This window comes from Tiliqua scincoides, chromosome 10 (assembly GCF_035046505.1).
Source record: "Tiliqua scincoides isolate rTilSci1 chromosome 10, rTilSci1.hap2, whole genome shotgun sequence".
NCBI lineage: Eukaryota > Metazoa > Chordata > Lepidosauria > Squamata > Scincidae > Tiliqua > Tiliqua scincoides.
Genome location: NC_089830.1, coordinates 16,565,511 through 16,578,071, shown reverse-complemented (window position 1 = coordinate 16,578,071; position 12,561 = coordinate 16,565,511). Strand labels below are relative to the sequence as shown.

Sequence of the window (12,561 nt, the reverse complement as noted above, 5' to 3'; positions counted from 1 at the left end):
AATAACCCTCTAAGGTAAGCAGAATAGGGCTGTGAGGCTATGATGTATAGCTTGCTGATGACTGACTTTCCCCAGCCCTTCTAATGCCATAGAACGTCACTTCCAATTTTATAAAAATCCAGAAGTGACTTTTTTTTTTGCCTAAACAGCCATTCTGAGGTCCGCAGAGGCCACGAGCAGAGGCCTCTGTGGGGTTTAGAAGAGCCTCCAGAGGCGCGTCCCTGGTATCCACAGATTCAGCTATCTGGGGGGGGGGAGTTTCCGAAATGGAGCCCCTGTGAATACTGGGGCATGCCTGTAGTGTCATTCTAGAGGCTTCTGGAGCTCCCAGCTTCAAGAGGAGAGCCCTTGGAACATGAATTTTTACCCCCTTGCCACTGAAAATCGTTGCGGGGCCTCACTTTCCCATCTACTTTCTTAATATTTTCAGGCAGAGGTTCTTGAGAACTGTAAATTCGGCTGTACCTCCAAAATTAAAACAAACAAACAAATCTAGCACAAGAGAAATATTCTAGCCCAGCACTGCCCCTTGTGTTTGTTTTCTGTTTGAAAGGAGCTTTTCATTTAGGGGAGCATACAAAATTATAACCCTCTCATCTAGCCTGAAGTGATATAAGAACATAAGAACATAAGAACATAAGAACAGCCCCACTGGATCAGGCCATAGGCCCATCTAGTCCAGCTTCCTGTATTTCACAGTGGCCCACCAAATGTCCCAGGGAGCACACCAGATTAACAAGAGACCTCATCCTGGTGCCCTCCCTTGCATCTGGCATTCTGATATGATTCTTTCCACCACTGCAGGACTATACCATATCAATGAATTGCCTTTGTAGGAGTGATCAGCCCCATCTAACCTGCCGCCATGAATTATGCCCAGTGCGATTCCACTTTTGCAGCCTGCAAATGAATCTGCAGTACTGGGAGGGGAACATTTCAGGCCAGCATTAGCAGGCAACTTCTTTTTCATGGGAGGGGATAGGAGCATTCAAAAAATGAGATTTCTCTCCCTTCCTGCAGTCTAAAATGGTACAGACCAGGAGTCTGTTATTTCAGCCTCACGTCTCTTCCTCTGTATGTATAGGTCAGACCTCAGAGATTCAGAGAGGTTCCTCTCTTTCCCAAAGTTAACATCCAACCACACTTTTGTGTCTTGTGCTGGACACTGATTGGAGCTCACCCGTTAGAACCTGGGCTCCAAGAGGTTGCAAGAGGGGGCAGGTTGGTTAATGAGAGAGCTTTTGTCAGTGATTGTGTCGCATGTGGCTGCCCCATTTCCTCCAGCGTGCTAATGCATTTATGGGTAAAGTTAATCCTCTGTTCTCAACCTGGATCCGTCAGAAATCGGAACAGACGGTTTTGCAGCTTATCTGTAAAAACATTTTGAGTGCGGGTGTACAGGATTATCTGTCTGCAAGAAATATTATCCATGTCTGTTGTCTATGTAGCGAGTATTAACACAACACAGCTGGAGAGGAGAGGATCTTTCTCCCGTAGACATGCACGCACCTATCTGTGGAAGGTGTAATCTGAACAGGTCCACAGAGGGCTGTAGGGCTCCTAGTCCATGCCAGGTTTCCAGTGTTTGTTTCAAGTAAAATTGATGGCCATATATGAAGGTTTCGCATGTAGCTGTACTCTGCTGCTGTCTGGTTAGCAGCCATTTTACTTTTCATAGAATCATAGAGTTGGAAGGGATCTAATAGGTCATCTAATCCAACCCCCGTTGGATCAAATACAGGAACTTCTCATTTTACAAGTGTTTGATTTAGACTTTTTTTTTTTTTTTGGAAGAAAGCACTTGTTTAAATAATACTAAAACCTAATTTATGCTGGCAAATTTTCAAAATAATACGGTTGTGCCTCCTACACTCTTCTGCATGTCCCGGTGTGAAATTGTTTTTCCTAGCAATCATGTGTGGAAAATGTCGTTCTGCCTTGCGCTGTTCCCTCTCAAGCATCTGTACTGCTGTGAGGACCTAGCAGCGCGGCAGCATCTCTGTTCGCTCGCAATGACATCAGATATCATCACCTCCAAACTATGGCCAAATTAAGTGGAGACTTCAGAAATCTGAATTTTTTTTTTTTTAAATGCAAGTTTTTGACCCTTGTGATGGTGAAGGTCAGCTTGAAAGTGTATTGGTATGGCTGGTGAACTGTCCAAAGACAGCAGACAGGCTTCAGTGCTTTGCTTGGTACCTTCGTATGAAAGGAGTTGGTTCATTTTGCATGATCTGCAAAACATATTTGCTTCATATAAGGTTGCAAAACTCAGTGATTCTTGGGTCCAAATTTGGGAGAATGTTGAGGTCTTCGTTTTAAAAAGCTCAGAATATGCCTCACTGACTTAATCATCAAATCATGTATTGTATTGGCAACCTTCAGTCTCGAAAGACTATGGTATCGCGCTCTGAAAGGTGGTTCTGGCACAGCGTCTAGTGTGGCTGAAAAGGCCAATCCGGGAGTGACAATCCCTTCCACACCGGGAGCAAGTGCAGTCTGTCCCTGGTCTGTCTCCCTGGCTATGGGCCTTCCTTCTTTGCCTCTTAGCCTCAGACTGTTGGCAAAGTGTCTCTTCAAACTGGGAAAGGCCATGCTGCACAGCCTGCCTCCAAGCGGGCCGCTCAGAGGCCAGGGTTTCCCATCAAATCATATCAAATCATACATCACATCAAATCATACATCATTCATAAATCATAAATCAATCATAATCTTTAATCATTCAAATCGTACAGCACTCTCAAACAAATTCATGTACAAGTTGGATCTTGTTGAACCAGGAGGGATCTGCTACTGGATCTCCCCCCCTCCCTGTGGGTAGTGAACCCATGAATAATGAGATCCTCAGGGGGTCCCTTAGAGGACCTTGGGATGCAATCCAAAGAGGCTTCTTATCACGTCCATAGATGTTCAGAGGCTGTGGGCAGCCTCTGCCCACCTCAGAACATCTCCCAGTGGCTTCTGAAATGCACTTCTCGTCTGGCAAAAACTGGAAGTGCCTCTCAGAAGCTTTTGGGAGACATCCTGAGGCACACAGAGGCTGCGAGTGACTTCCACATGCCTGAGAACATCTCCCAGATGCAACTGGAAGGTACTTCTAATCGTATCCATGAGGTTCCATGAGGCCCTCCAGAAGTGAATTCGGAATCCACAATGAATCAAATCTGCGGGGTCGGAACCTGTGAATGAAGAAGGCCCACTGTACACTACCTTGCTGTAGTCTTTATATAACTATAAGGTAGGACAGTGTCACTATCCCCGTATTGCAGATGGCAGGAGGGATGAGGCAGAATGTGGCTTATCTGACTGCCCAATCCTTGACCACACTGAAACATGCGGCCATGCCACAAAGGCATGCATGCTGAGGTGGGGCGGCAATCAGAAGCCCTGCAAGAGGCAAGGGAAAAAATATTTACCTCTGCATAGACTCCCTGATGGCCTCTGGGTCTTCTCAGACCTATGTCAGCTGTAATGTAATGTTGTGGCTCTTTTTTGCTGCATTTACATTTGGACATGAAGGGCACTGTTGTCTTTGATGGCTCCACATCAGACCCCTTTGACATCCGAAGCGGCGTGAAGCAGGGCTGTGTTCTTGCACCAACCTTGTTTGGGATTTTCTTCGCTGACCTGCTGAAGCAGGCCTTTGGAACTACAACAGAAGGCATCTATCTCCGGACCAGATCAGATGGAAAGCTCTTCAACCTCTCCAGACTGAGAGCAAAGTCCAAAGTCCAGCTGAAATGTCTGCGTGACTTCCTCTTTGCCGACGATGCAGCTATCACTACCCACTCTGCCAAAGATCTCCAGCAGTTCATGGATCGTTTTAGCAAGGCCTGCCAAGATTTTGGACTGACAATCAGCCTGAAGAAAACACAGGTCATGGCTCAGGATGTGGACTCACCTCCCTGCATTACAATCTCTGCGCATGAACTGGAGGTTGTCCATGACTTTGTGTACCTTGGCTCAACGATCTCCGACACTCTTTCTCTCGATACCGAGCTAAACAAACGCATCGGTAAAGCAGCTACCACGTTTTCCAGACTCACAAAGAGAGTCTGGTCCAACAAGAAGCTGACGGAACATACCAAGATCCAGGTCTACAGAGCTTGCGTCCTGAGTACACTTCTGTACTGCAGCGAGTCATGGACTCTTCACTCACAACAGGAGAGGAAACTGAATGCTTTCCACATGCGCTGCCTCCGACGTATTCTCGGCATCACCTGGCAGGACAAAGTTCCAAACAACACAGTCCTGGAATGTGCTGGAATCCCTAGCATGTCTGCACTACTGAAACAGAGATGCCTGCGTTGGCTCGGTCATGTCGTGAGAATGGATGCTGGCCGGATCCCAAAGGATCTCCTCTATGGAGAACTCGTGCAAGGAAAGCGCCCTACAGGTAGACCACAGCTGCGATACAAGGACATCTGCAAGAGGGATCTGAAGGCCTTAGGAGTGGACATCAACAGATGGGAAACCCTGGCCTCTGAGCGGCCCGCTTGGAGGCAGGCTGTGCAGCATGGCCTTTCCCAGTTTGAAGAGACACTTGGCCAACAGACTGAGACAAAGAGGCAAAGAAGGAAGGCCCATAGCCAGGGAGACAGACCAGGGACACACTACACTTGCTCCCAGTGTGGAAGGGATTGTCACTCCCGAATCGGCCTTTTCAGCCACACTAGACGCTGTTCCAGAACCACCTTTCAGTGCGCGATACCATAGTCTTTCGAGACTGAAGGTTGCCAACTAACTAACTGTCCTTGTCGAACTTGGATGTGGCATCCCTACTGCCCTGTCATCAGTGCCTCCTCGATCATGGTCCTGAACGGCTGAGGGCCACCCTTCTGCCAGCCTCTTCTCCACTTTGCCGAACATCTTAGGCCTACGCCCTGCCTTCCAAACAGGTTTGCAGGAAATGAGAGAGGAGTTGGATATCTTGCTTTGGGTGTGAACTGGGAAGGAATTCAAAATTTCTGTAGAGTTGGTGGGAGGGAGTGTCAGTAAAAAATGTTGTTATAAGCATGACGATTCTCTTGTTGACGTTAAAAAGAGGCTGTGCCAAATATTTCTTATGTTGGGATTGCAAGCAATTCTTCTGGAGAGGATGAAAATTCATCCTCAAAATGGCAAAATTGTGCAAATATTCAGCTTTTTCATCCCTGTTGTTTGCCCTTATTTCTCTTCTCTGCAGCCTCTTTGGTGCCACTTTTCTTTTCCTTCTAGTTACTGACACATCTTCTTTTCTCAAAGAGTTAACACAGGCAAACCTGGCCAATCAGGGATCACATCCTGAATGGGATGATGCTATGTATCCAGTTGGATTTGGCTACGTGCTGACCTCTCTATGGGAAAACCAAGTCAGTTCAGAGTATGGGCAGTGCTCCCTAGACAGGCAAATACTCTCTCTCTCTTTCAAAGCAATTCAATACTATCTCCCCTTTTCAAAGCAATTGCCCAAAGTGTTCATGAAAAGCACCTGTGTGCTTTTTGAGTCGATCCCAGATTGAAACTTGGTCCCAAGGATAACTGACCCCCAATGACCATTGCTTTTAAACTTTATGAAGTGTGTGTATTATTGATATACGTTTGAAGCTATTGATTAATTGTATTAAATATTGGGCAACTTGTATTTATACTCTGGGTGTTCTGCACTACTTCTCTGCCTCCTGAGACTTCCTTGCCACAAAGGTTTTGGCTGTGGGGCTGGGAGAAAGGGTTGGCATTGTGCTGTATCCGAAATAAGAACATGCTTATTTCTTATAACAGGCTTATTTATTATAACAGGCTTGTTTCCCTCTCCCTGCCTCCCCCACCCCACCGCACCAGTGGGGACTGGTCATCTTCTGGGTGGATTTCATGGGTGCTTGTCTCCCCACTTCTTGCCAAATATATTAGGAATCTCTTGTTTCCAAATACTTGGCAGTGCCTCCACATCTCTTGCCCTGCCAGCAGAACAGGTATTTTGTTTTAATAGGGCTGAATTTCTGTGCACGGATATCTGGGGCAGCAGCCCTCTTGCCTGGCTTTGCTGCACACCCTTCCCAATAGACTCTTTTCTCTCCTCTCGTGCGCGGTTGGTTGGCTGCGGATAACAGAAGGCAGCAGACTTCCCTCGGTACATACAGCTACAGCACTGGGGCGAAAACTGCAGCAGAGATGCATCTAATTATAACCAGGCTCAGAGCTTAACCCTTCTTTGTCTGGGCTTGAGATATGCCATACAGGCAGGAGAGATGCTGCCTCTAAGTTCTCAAATAGGATTAAAACAGGGCAGGAAGGAGGGTCTATGTCTTGTTCCCTTCATGCTGCTTTGGCTCTTGAGGACAATGGCTGGTTGGTAGGTAAAGAGGCAACAATTTCTAGGTGCTATATAAAAATCAGAGAATAGGAAATGGCCTTCAGTTGACTCTGATAATTGGTCCTTCTTGTTCAGTATCATCAATTCTGAAATTTCAAGCAAGGGCTTTTCCCAGCCCTGTCTGAAGATGCCAATGATTCTAGCTGGGACCATTAGCATGGAAATAACCCAGGTCTTATCCTCAGGTTTTCCAAGTAACGATAAAGACACGGAAAGAAGAGTGAAAAGGGAATGAGAATCAAAGTGGGGGGGGGGAGTCAGGGTGAATCTCCAATAAAAGGATCGTCTTCTGTCCCATGTATTGTGGCTGTCCATTGATGGACTCTTGAGAGGGCAGAGGGGAGAGGGTCAGATGAAAATTGGGCCAAGGAGACCTATGGAGAGGACTGCTCTCTCTCTCTCTCTCTCTCTCTCTCACTGCTGAATTTCTAGATGTTCACAGAGAGGAATGGGGAAAGAAATAATAATAATAATAATAATACAGGTATTTATATACCGCCTTTCTTCGTCTTTATTCAAGACTTTATTCAAGGCAGTTTACATAGGCAGACTTATTTAAATCCCCGTAGGGATTTTTACAATTGAAAGAAGGTTCTATCTTTCAAGAGCCACAACAATTCAGATGTTTGATTCTGATCTGGCCTCCATCCTGGCCTCCATCCTCCCCCGCTCAGAGCAGATGGAAATAGCTCGGCTTCAGCTTGTCAGCTGCTTCAAGGTCGCACGGTGCCGGTGGCCTCGAACTGGCGACCTTGTGGATGTTATCTTCAGGCAAATGGAGGCTCTACCCTCTAGACTAGACCTCCTTACGGATCCCCTCAAGAGGAGGGCTTTTAGGTTAGCCCGTCTGAATATCTTCCCTTCTGCAGTGTTGAGCGGTCGCTACTCGCGGATACCCTTTGATCAAAGGTGTTGTAACAGTTGCGGCATTGAGCCTGATTCAGTTATTCATTATCTCTGCATCTGTCCCGCGTTTCGTAAGCTTCGCCGCTCTATTCTAGACCCTGTTTTTTCAAGCTACTCTGGCCCCTCCCATTTTCTAGCAGCATTTCTTCCACACGATTTTTCGCAAGAAACGACATCGCTTGTTGCCAAGTTCCTTGCAAAAGTTTTTATCTTTAATAGTTTAAGGTAGCCCTGATTGGTATGTTGAGTGTTTCTTGTGTTTTGTCAGTGGGCTTATTGCGACCGTGTATTTATTTATTTATTTATTTATTTATTTATTTATTTATTTATTACGTATGCCAATAAAGGTTTCGGAATTCGGAAATTCGACCAGACCTCCTGCCCTGATGTGGGAAGGTTGTACTTTGTTTGCATTTGGGGGAGAAAGCCACAGACACAGCACATGGGAGCAGTGAGTGAAATCCCCAGCCCATGATGCCTGGGTGTCCCTTTTTGGAGAGGTGTTTTCGTGGGGAAGCACCATCTCCATGTTCTGTTAGAGGGATCAGTGTCTAGTGGGGGAAACATGGGGGCTTTACCTCCTATGCTGTCTCCTAAGGGGTCAGCCTCAAAAACTGGGGATGATCTCTTGGTCATATGCAAGATTCCGTTATTAGCACTGCAAAACAATAAGGGGAATGTAATCACCAGGTAACCATAAAGAGAGGAGTCAGAAATAAGGGATGGTATATCTCTCCCCCTCCCCCCTCCCGTGTAATGTGTTGGGGGATTTGCTCCAGTCACCCTCTGCTCAGGGATGGCTCATGGTGAACAGACCAACATGCCGAGGTGAGTTGAACTTGGCTGTGCTTTCAAGGTGTATGCCACTGTGTTTTAGGCAATCCACCAGTGATTCCCAAACTTTTTTGGCTGGTGGCCTCTCTTGACCTACTGGGCCATTGGCCACGGCTCCCCATTAGGGCTACAATCCTATACAACCCTGGCTGGTTTCCACAACTTCTTGGGGAGCCCCAACTCACAGTTTGAGAACCACTGCTGTATACGGTGATGCTGCATCTCTCCTGCACCCTGCCTGCTAGAAGCTCTTGTGTTGCTCTTGCGCTGCTGCTTCCCTTGTGTCGTGAGCTCCTTAGGCCTCTCCACAAACAGGTGTGCAGTTCTCCCCTGGCACAGCAGAGGGCAGAGATGCACAGCCGTGTGGCACTGGCATGGCGGAGCTCCAAGAAGCAGGCCTGTTTGGGGGCGGCCGCTGCAAATCCCTCTGCCGCAGGGGAGCGTGGGCTGTTTTGTGGTTCCCCCCCAAGCCTGATGGGCAGTTGCGCAGGATGGGGGTGGAGGCATTGCGTGCACCACCATTGCTTGACCTTCTGTGGGAGGTCAGTTCTGCGCAGCCAGCTGGCTGCTGCCTCCTCCAGCCTTGCAGCACCTGAGCAGGAGAAATGGGAAGCAAAGGCTCTGCTGCCCCTGCCTGCCTCTGGTCCCTGCCTCAATGCATCCCAGGCAAAAACCGCCCGCAGCCAGGGCTGTGCTGTTCTTCCCCTCCACATCCACTGTATATAGGGCATTGCACAGCAGGCGCCCCTGCCTCACTCAGCTGTTGGCTCATCACGTCTTCGTCCATGCATCACCCTCCCGTGCCCCCTTTTCCTCCTAATTACCGTGTGAGGGGCGGCAGATTTGCTTGAGCAAAAAAAAAACCACCCTAAAAACTGCTTTAGGGACATGCCCCCCGTGAGAAGAATCTTCAGCTCCATTGGGGTTGCTGAAGTGGAAGGAGCTGCGCCCCCTCCCCCACTTTAGAGAGGAGACCGTAATAGAGGGGGGGGCGTCAACCGTTGTCAGAGAAGAAGCGCTGGATTAACCCTTTCATTGCTGCCTGCTGCAGATTGCAATGTGCCCGCTGTATATCTGCCCAAATAAATATAATTACCAAGCTTTCTCGGTTTGGTTTCATCATCGGTTTGTGAAGCATTTTCAAAAGTACGAAAGGGCTTTCTATGGAGCCTTAGCTCTGCTTGTCTTCATGAGAACCCCCTGGTATATGCGGCTGTCTCTCCCATTTTGCAGAAGGAGAATTAAAGTGGAAGGCAGGAAGGGATTTTCTTGGGATGACTTGGCAAGGCCCAGTCCTGACCCTTTGTACTGAGATGTTAGGGTCAGCTAGTCAGTTGGCATCTTTCTGTCTCGGAAGACTATGGTATCGCGCTCTGAATAGTGGTTCCGGAACAGAGTGTCCACTCCAGTGCGTGAAGCCTGGGTAAAGTAGATATGGAGAATAGACTCATGCAGCAAATCCCCCCTCTCCACGTCGCTGAACTGGTCCAATGGAAAGGCAGAAGCCAGTATGGTTGGTTCCAGCGACGTCGCAGGAGTTGCCAGAACGTGACTGTGTTCAGCCATGAACTGCCTCAGGGACTCGGGCTCCGGATTTTGCCTCGAGGTTGACTCCTGAAGCCTTTTCCATAACTGGATGTAGCCACCAGGCAGTGGGGGTTTGGGATCAGAGCTTTCCTTCTCTCAGATGAGCTGCCTTCCCAGGTTAACGAGTCCCATCTCCCTCTTAGTTACCTCTTAGGACAAGTACAGCCAAACTGAGGGCCTATTCTTATCCCCCAGCCCCCAGGGGTTGGTCAGGCAGGCAAATAACATAAGAACATAAGAACAGCCCCACTGGATCAGGCCATAGGCCCATCTAGTCCAGCTTCCTGTATCTCACAGCGGCCCACCAAATGCCCCAGGGAGCACACCTGATAACAAGAGACCTGCAAGTTTCCTGGGAATTGTAGTTAAGAACATAAGAAAGCCCCACTGGATCAGGCCATAGGCCCATCTAGTCCAGCTTCCCGTATCTCACAGCGGCCCACCAAATGCCCCAGGGAGCACACCAGATAACAAGAGACCTCATCCTGGTGCCCTCCCTTGCATCTGGCATTCTGACATAACCCATTTCTAAAATCAGGAGGTTGTGCATACACATCATGGCTTGTACCCTGTAATGGATTTTTCCTCCAGAAACTTGTCTAATCCACTTTTAAAGGTGTCCAGGCCAGTTGCCATCACCACATCCTGTGGCAAAGAGTTCCACAGACCAACCACACGCTGAGTAAAGAAATATTTTCTTTTGTCTGTTCTAACTCTCCCAACACTCAATTTTCGGCATGATCTGAACTGGAAGTGCCTCTTCTTCCATTTAAAAAACAGCTGGGGTGGGGGGGAGGGCTATCTAGTCAGGAGAACAGGAGGTTAACTCTTCAACCTTTAGCAATCTTTCCTGACCAAAAATAATCTCTCCTCTTCCCCAGCGGCTACTTGTCCTCAAAGCAAATTGAGGGGGCAGTGATCTTGGGCAGGAAATCTGCACAAGGGAAAAGAGTTAACTCCCCCCTCCAGGCCACATTCCCTATCAGGACATCAGAACAATCCCCCCCCCCCAGTTCAGAGCATGCCCACCTCACTAGTGCACATTTGCTTAGCTTGGCCCTAAGCCACTTGGTTTTGATGGAACTTAACTTCCAGGGGATGGGTTTAGGGTTGTGCTCTTCACCTTGAGATGTAGTTTAGTAACCATGGATTCACCAGTGACTAAAACTTTGCAGGAGGGCACTGATTGCAGGAGACCTAGACCTCCCCTTCTTGGGTCTGGAATGCATTGATGAGTCAGGTATGGGCTTGTTCCTAGGAGAAATACCAAAGCTGTTTTCCTTAGGCATTGGCACCAGATGTCCTATAGCTGCATTAAGGATCATGGCTTTACAGGAGTCTGTGTTGGCAACAGAGCTATATCCTCCAGTTAGGTTGCCACATCTTCAGGTCAGTGTCCCTGGCTCCAGTGCAGAATCCAGACATGCCATAATATGCAGGCGAGAACGTAAAATTGGTTAATTTCTTCAGGGGAGAGCAAAAGTTGAGCCCAGGGTACCTTACAGTGCTATAAGAACATAAGAACAGCCCCACTGGATCAGGCCAAAGGCCCATCTAGTCCAGCTTCCTGTATCTCACAGTGGTCCACCAAATGCCCCAGGGAGTGCTCAAGACAACAAGAGGCCTGCATCCTGGTGCCCTCCCTTGCATCTGGCATTCTGATGTAGCCCATTTCTAAAATCAGGAGGTTGCACATACACATCATGGCTTGTAACCCGTGGTGCACTTTTCCTCCAGAAATTCGTCTAATTCCTTTTTAAAGGCATCTAGGCAAGGCGCCATCACCATATCCTGTGGCAAGGAGTTCCACAGACTAACTACATGCTGAGTAAATAAATATATGTAAGAGCCTGCCAGGCTGGTTCTTTTTTTTCTTTCTTTTCCCTTCTCAATCTGTTGCAACATATAAAAAATTGCATGGTGACCTGGGGAACAATCCTAACCAGGTCTACTCAGAAGTAAGTCTTATTTTGTTCAACAGGGCTTACTCTCAGGAAAGTGTGGTAAGGATTGCAGCCCTGGTCTATCAACAGCGAGCATCCACCTTAGCTAAACTACGTAGAGCCTCTGTATCCAAGACTAGTATACCTCTGAATTTGGAACACTGAGGACACGCATTGGGGAAGCATATGGACATCCCAGACCAAGTAGTGCTTCTGTTGCAGCAGCTGTGGTCAGAGTGGCAGTCAGAGAGGCGAAGGAAACTTCAGGTACTTTGAATGATAGGATTTTGGCTAGTCACTTTCTCTTTTCTCTCCATTCCAAATCCCAGGGAAGACGGGGCATGCTGAGGTAGTCAGAGTTGTGTTTGATCCGCAGAAGATTAACTATGAGGACCTTCTCAGATTTTTCTGGGAGAAGCATGATCCAACACAAGGTAAGGACCAATGTTGGAGAAATGGGAGAACCTCTATTATCAGAACCGGGCAGTCCCAAGACCTCTAGGTGCCTATGCAATGTCCCAAATGCCGTGCACTATTAGGGCCAGCCCATCTGTGAGATTAGCTGAGGCAGCTACCTCAGACTTCAGACAGACAGGTGTGCACCTCCACCTGCCTGTTCACCTTCCACTCCCTGGATTGGAAAAGAAGAGGGGGAGAAGTTGGAAGCGTGGAGGAGGCGTGAGAGGCACCCTAGCTCAGCGGTTCCCAAACTTACCTGGGTCAGGACGACCCCACAGCTTCTTTCTGGCTCCGCTGGGCACCATCATCTTGTGAGATGGCGGTGCCCAAATCTCATGAGGTTTGGGCACCGCCATCTGAGATCTTACGAAATCTTGTGAGATCCGACATAGCAGCACCCAGGGGAACAGGTAGGACAGACCACAGGACACGTCTCATGGCACCCCTGTGAGTGTGTTGCAGCACACTTTGGAAACCCCT

At 48.1% G+C, this 12,561-nt stretch overlaps 1 protein-coding gene across 1 annotated transcript in view; it reads left to right on the top strand.

Moving 5' to 3' along the window:
* The window catches only part of LOC136661564 (mitochondrial peptide methionine sulfoxide reductase-like), an 86,237-nt gene that overhangs the window by 51,796 nt on the left and 21,880 nt on the right, over positions 1–12,561 (top strand). Inside the window, exon 4 of the mRNA XM_066638862.1 lies at positions 11,952–12,056. Within this exon, the coding sequence (XP_066494959.1) occupies positions 11,952–12,056 (105 nt within the window). The remainder of the gene's footprint in view (positions 1–11,951; positions 12,057–12,561) is intronic.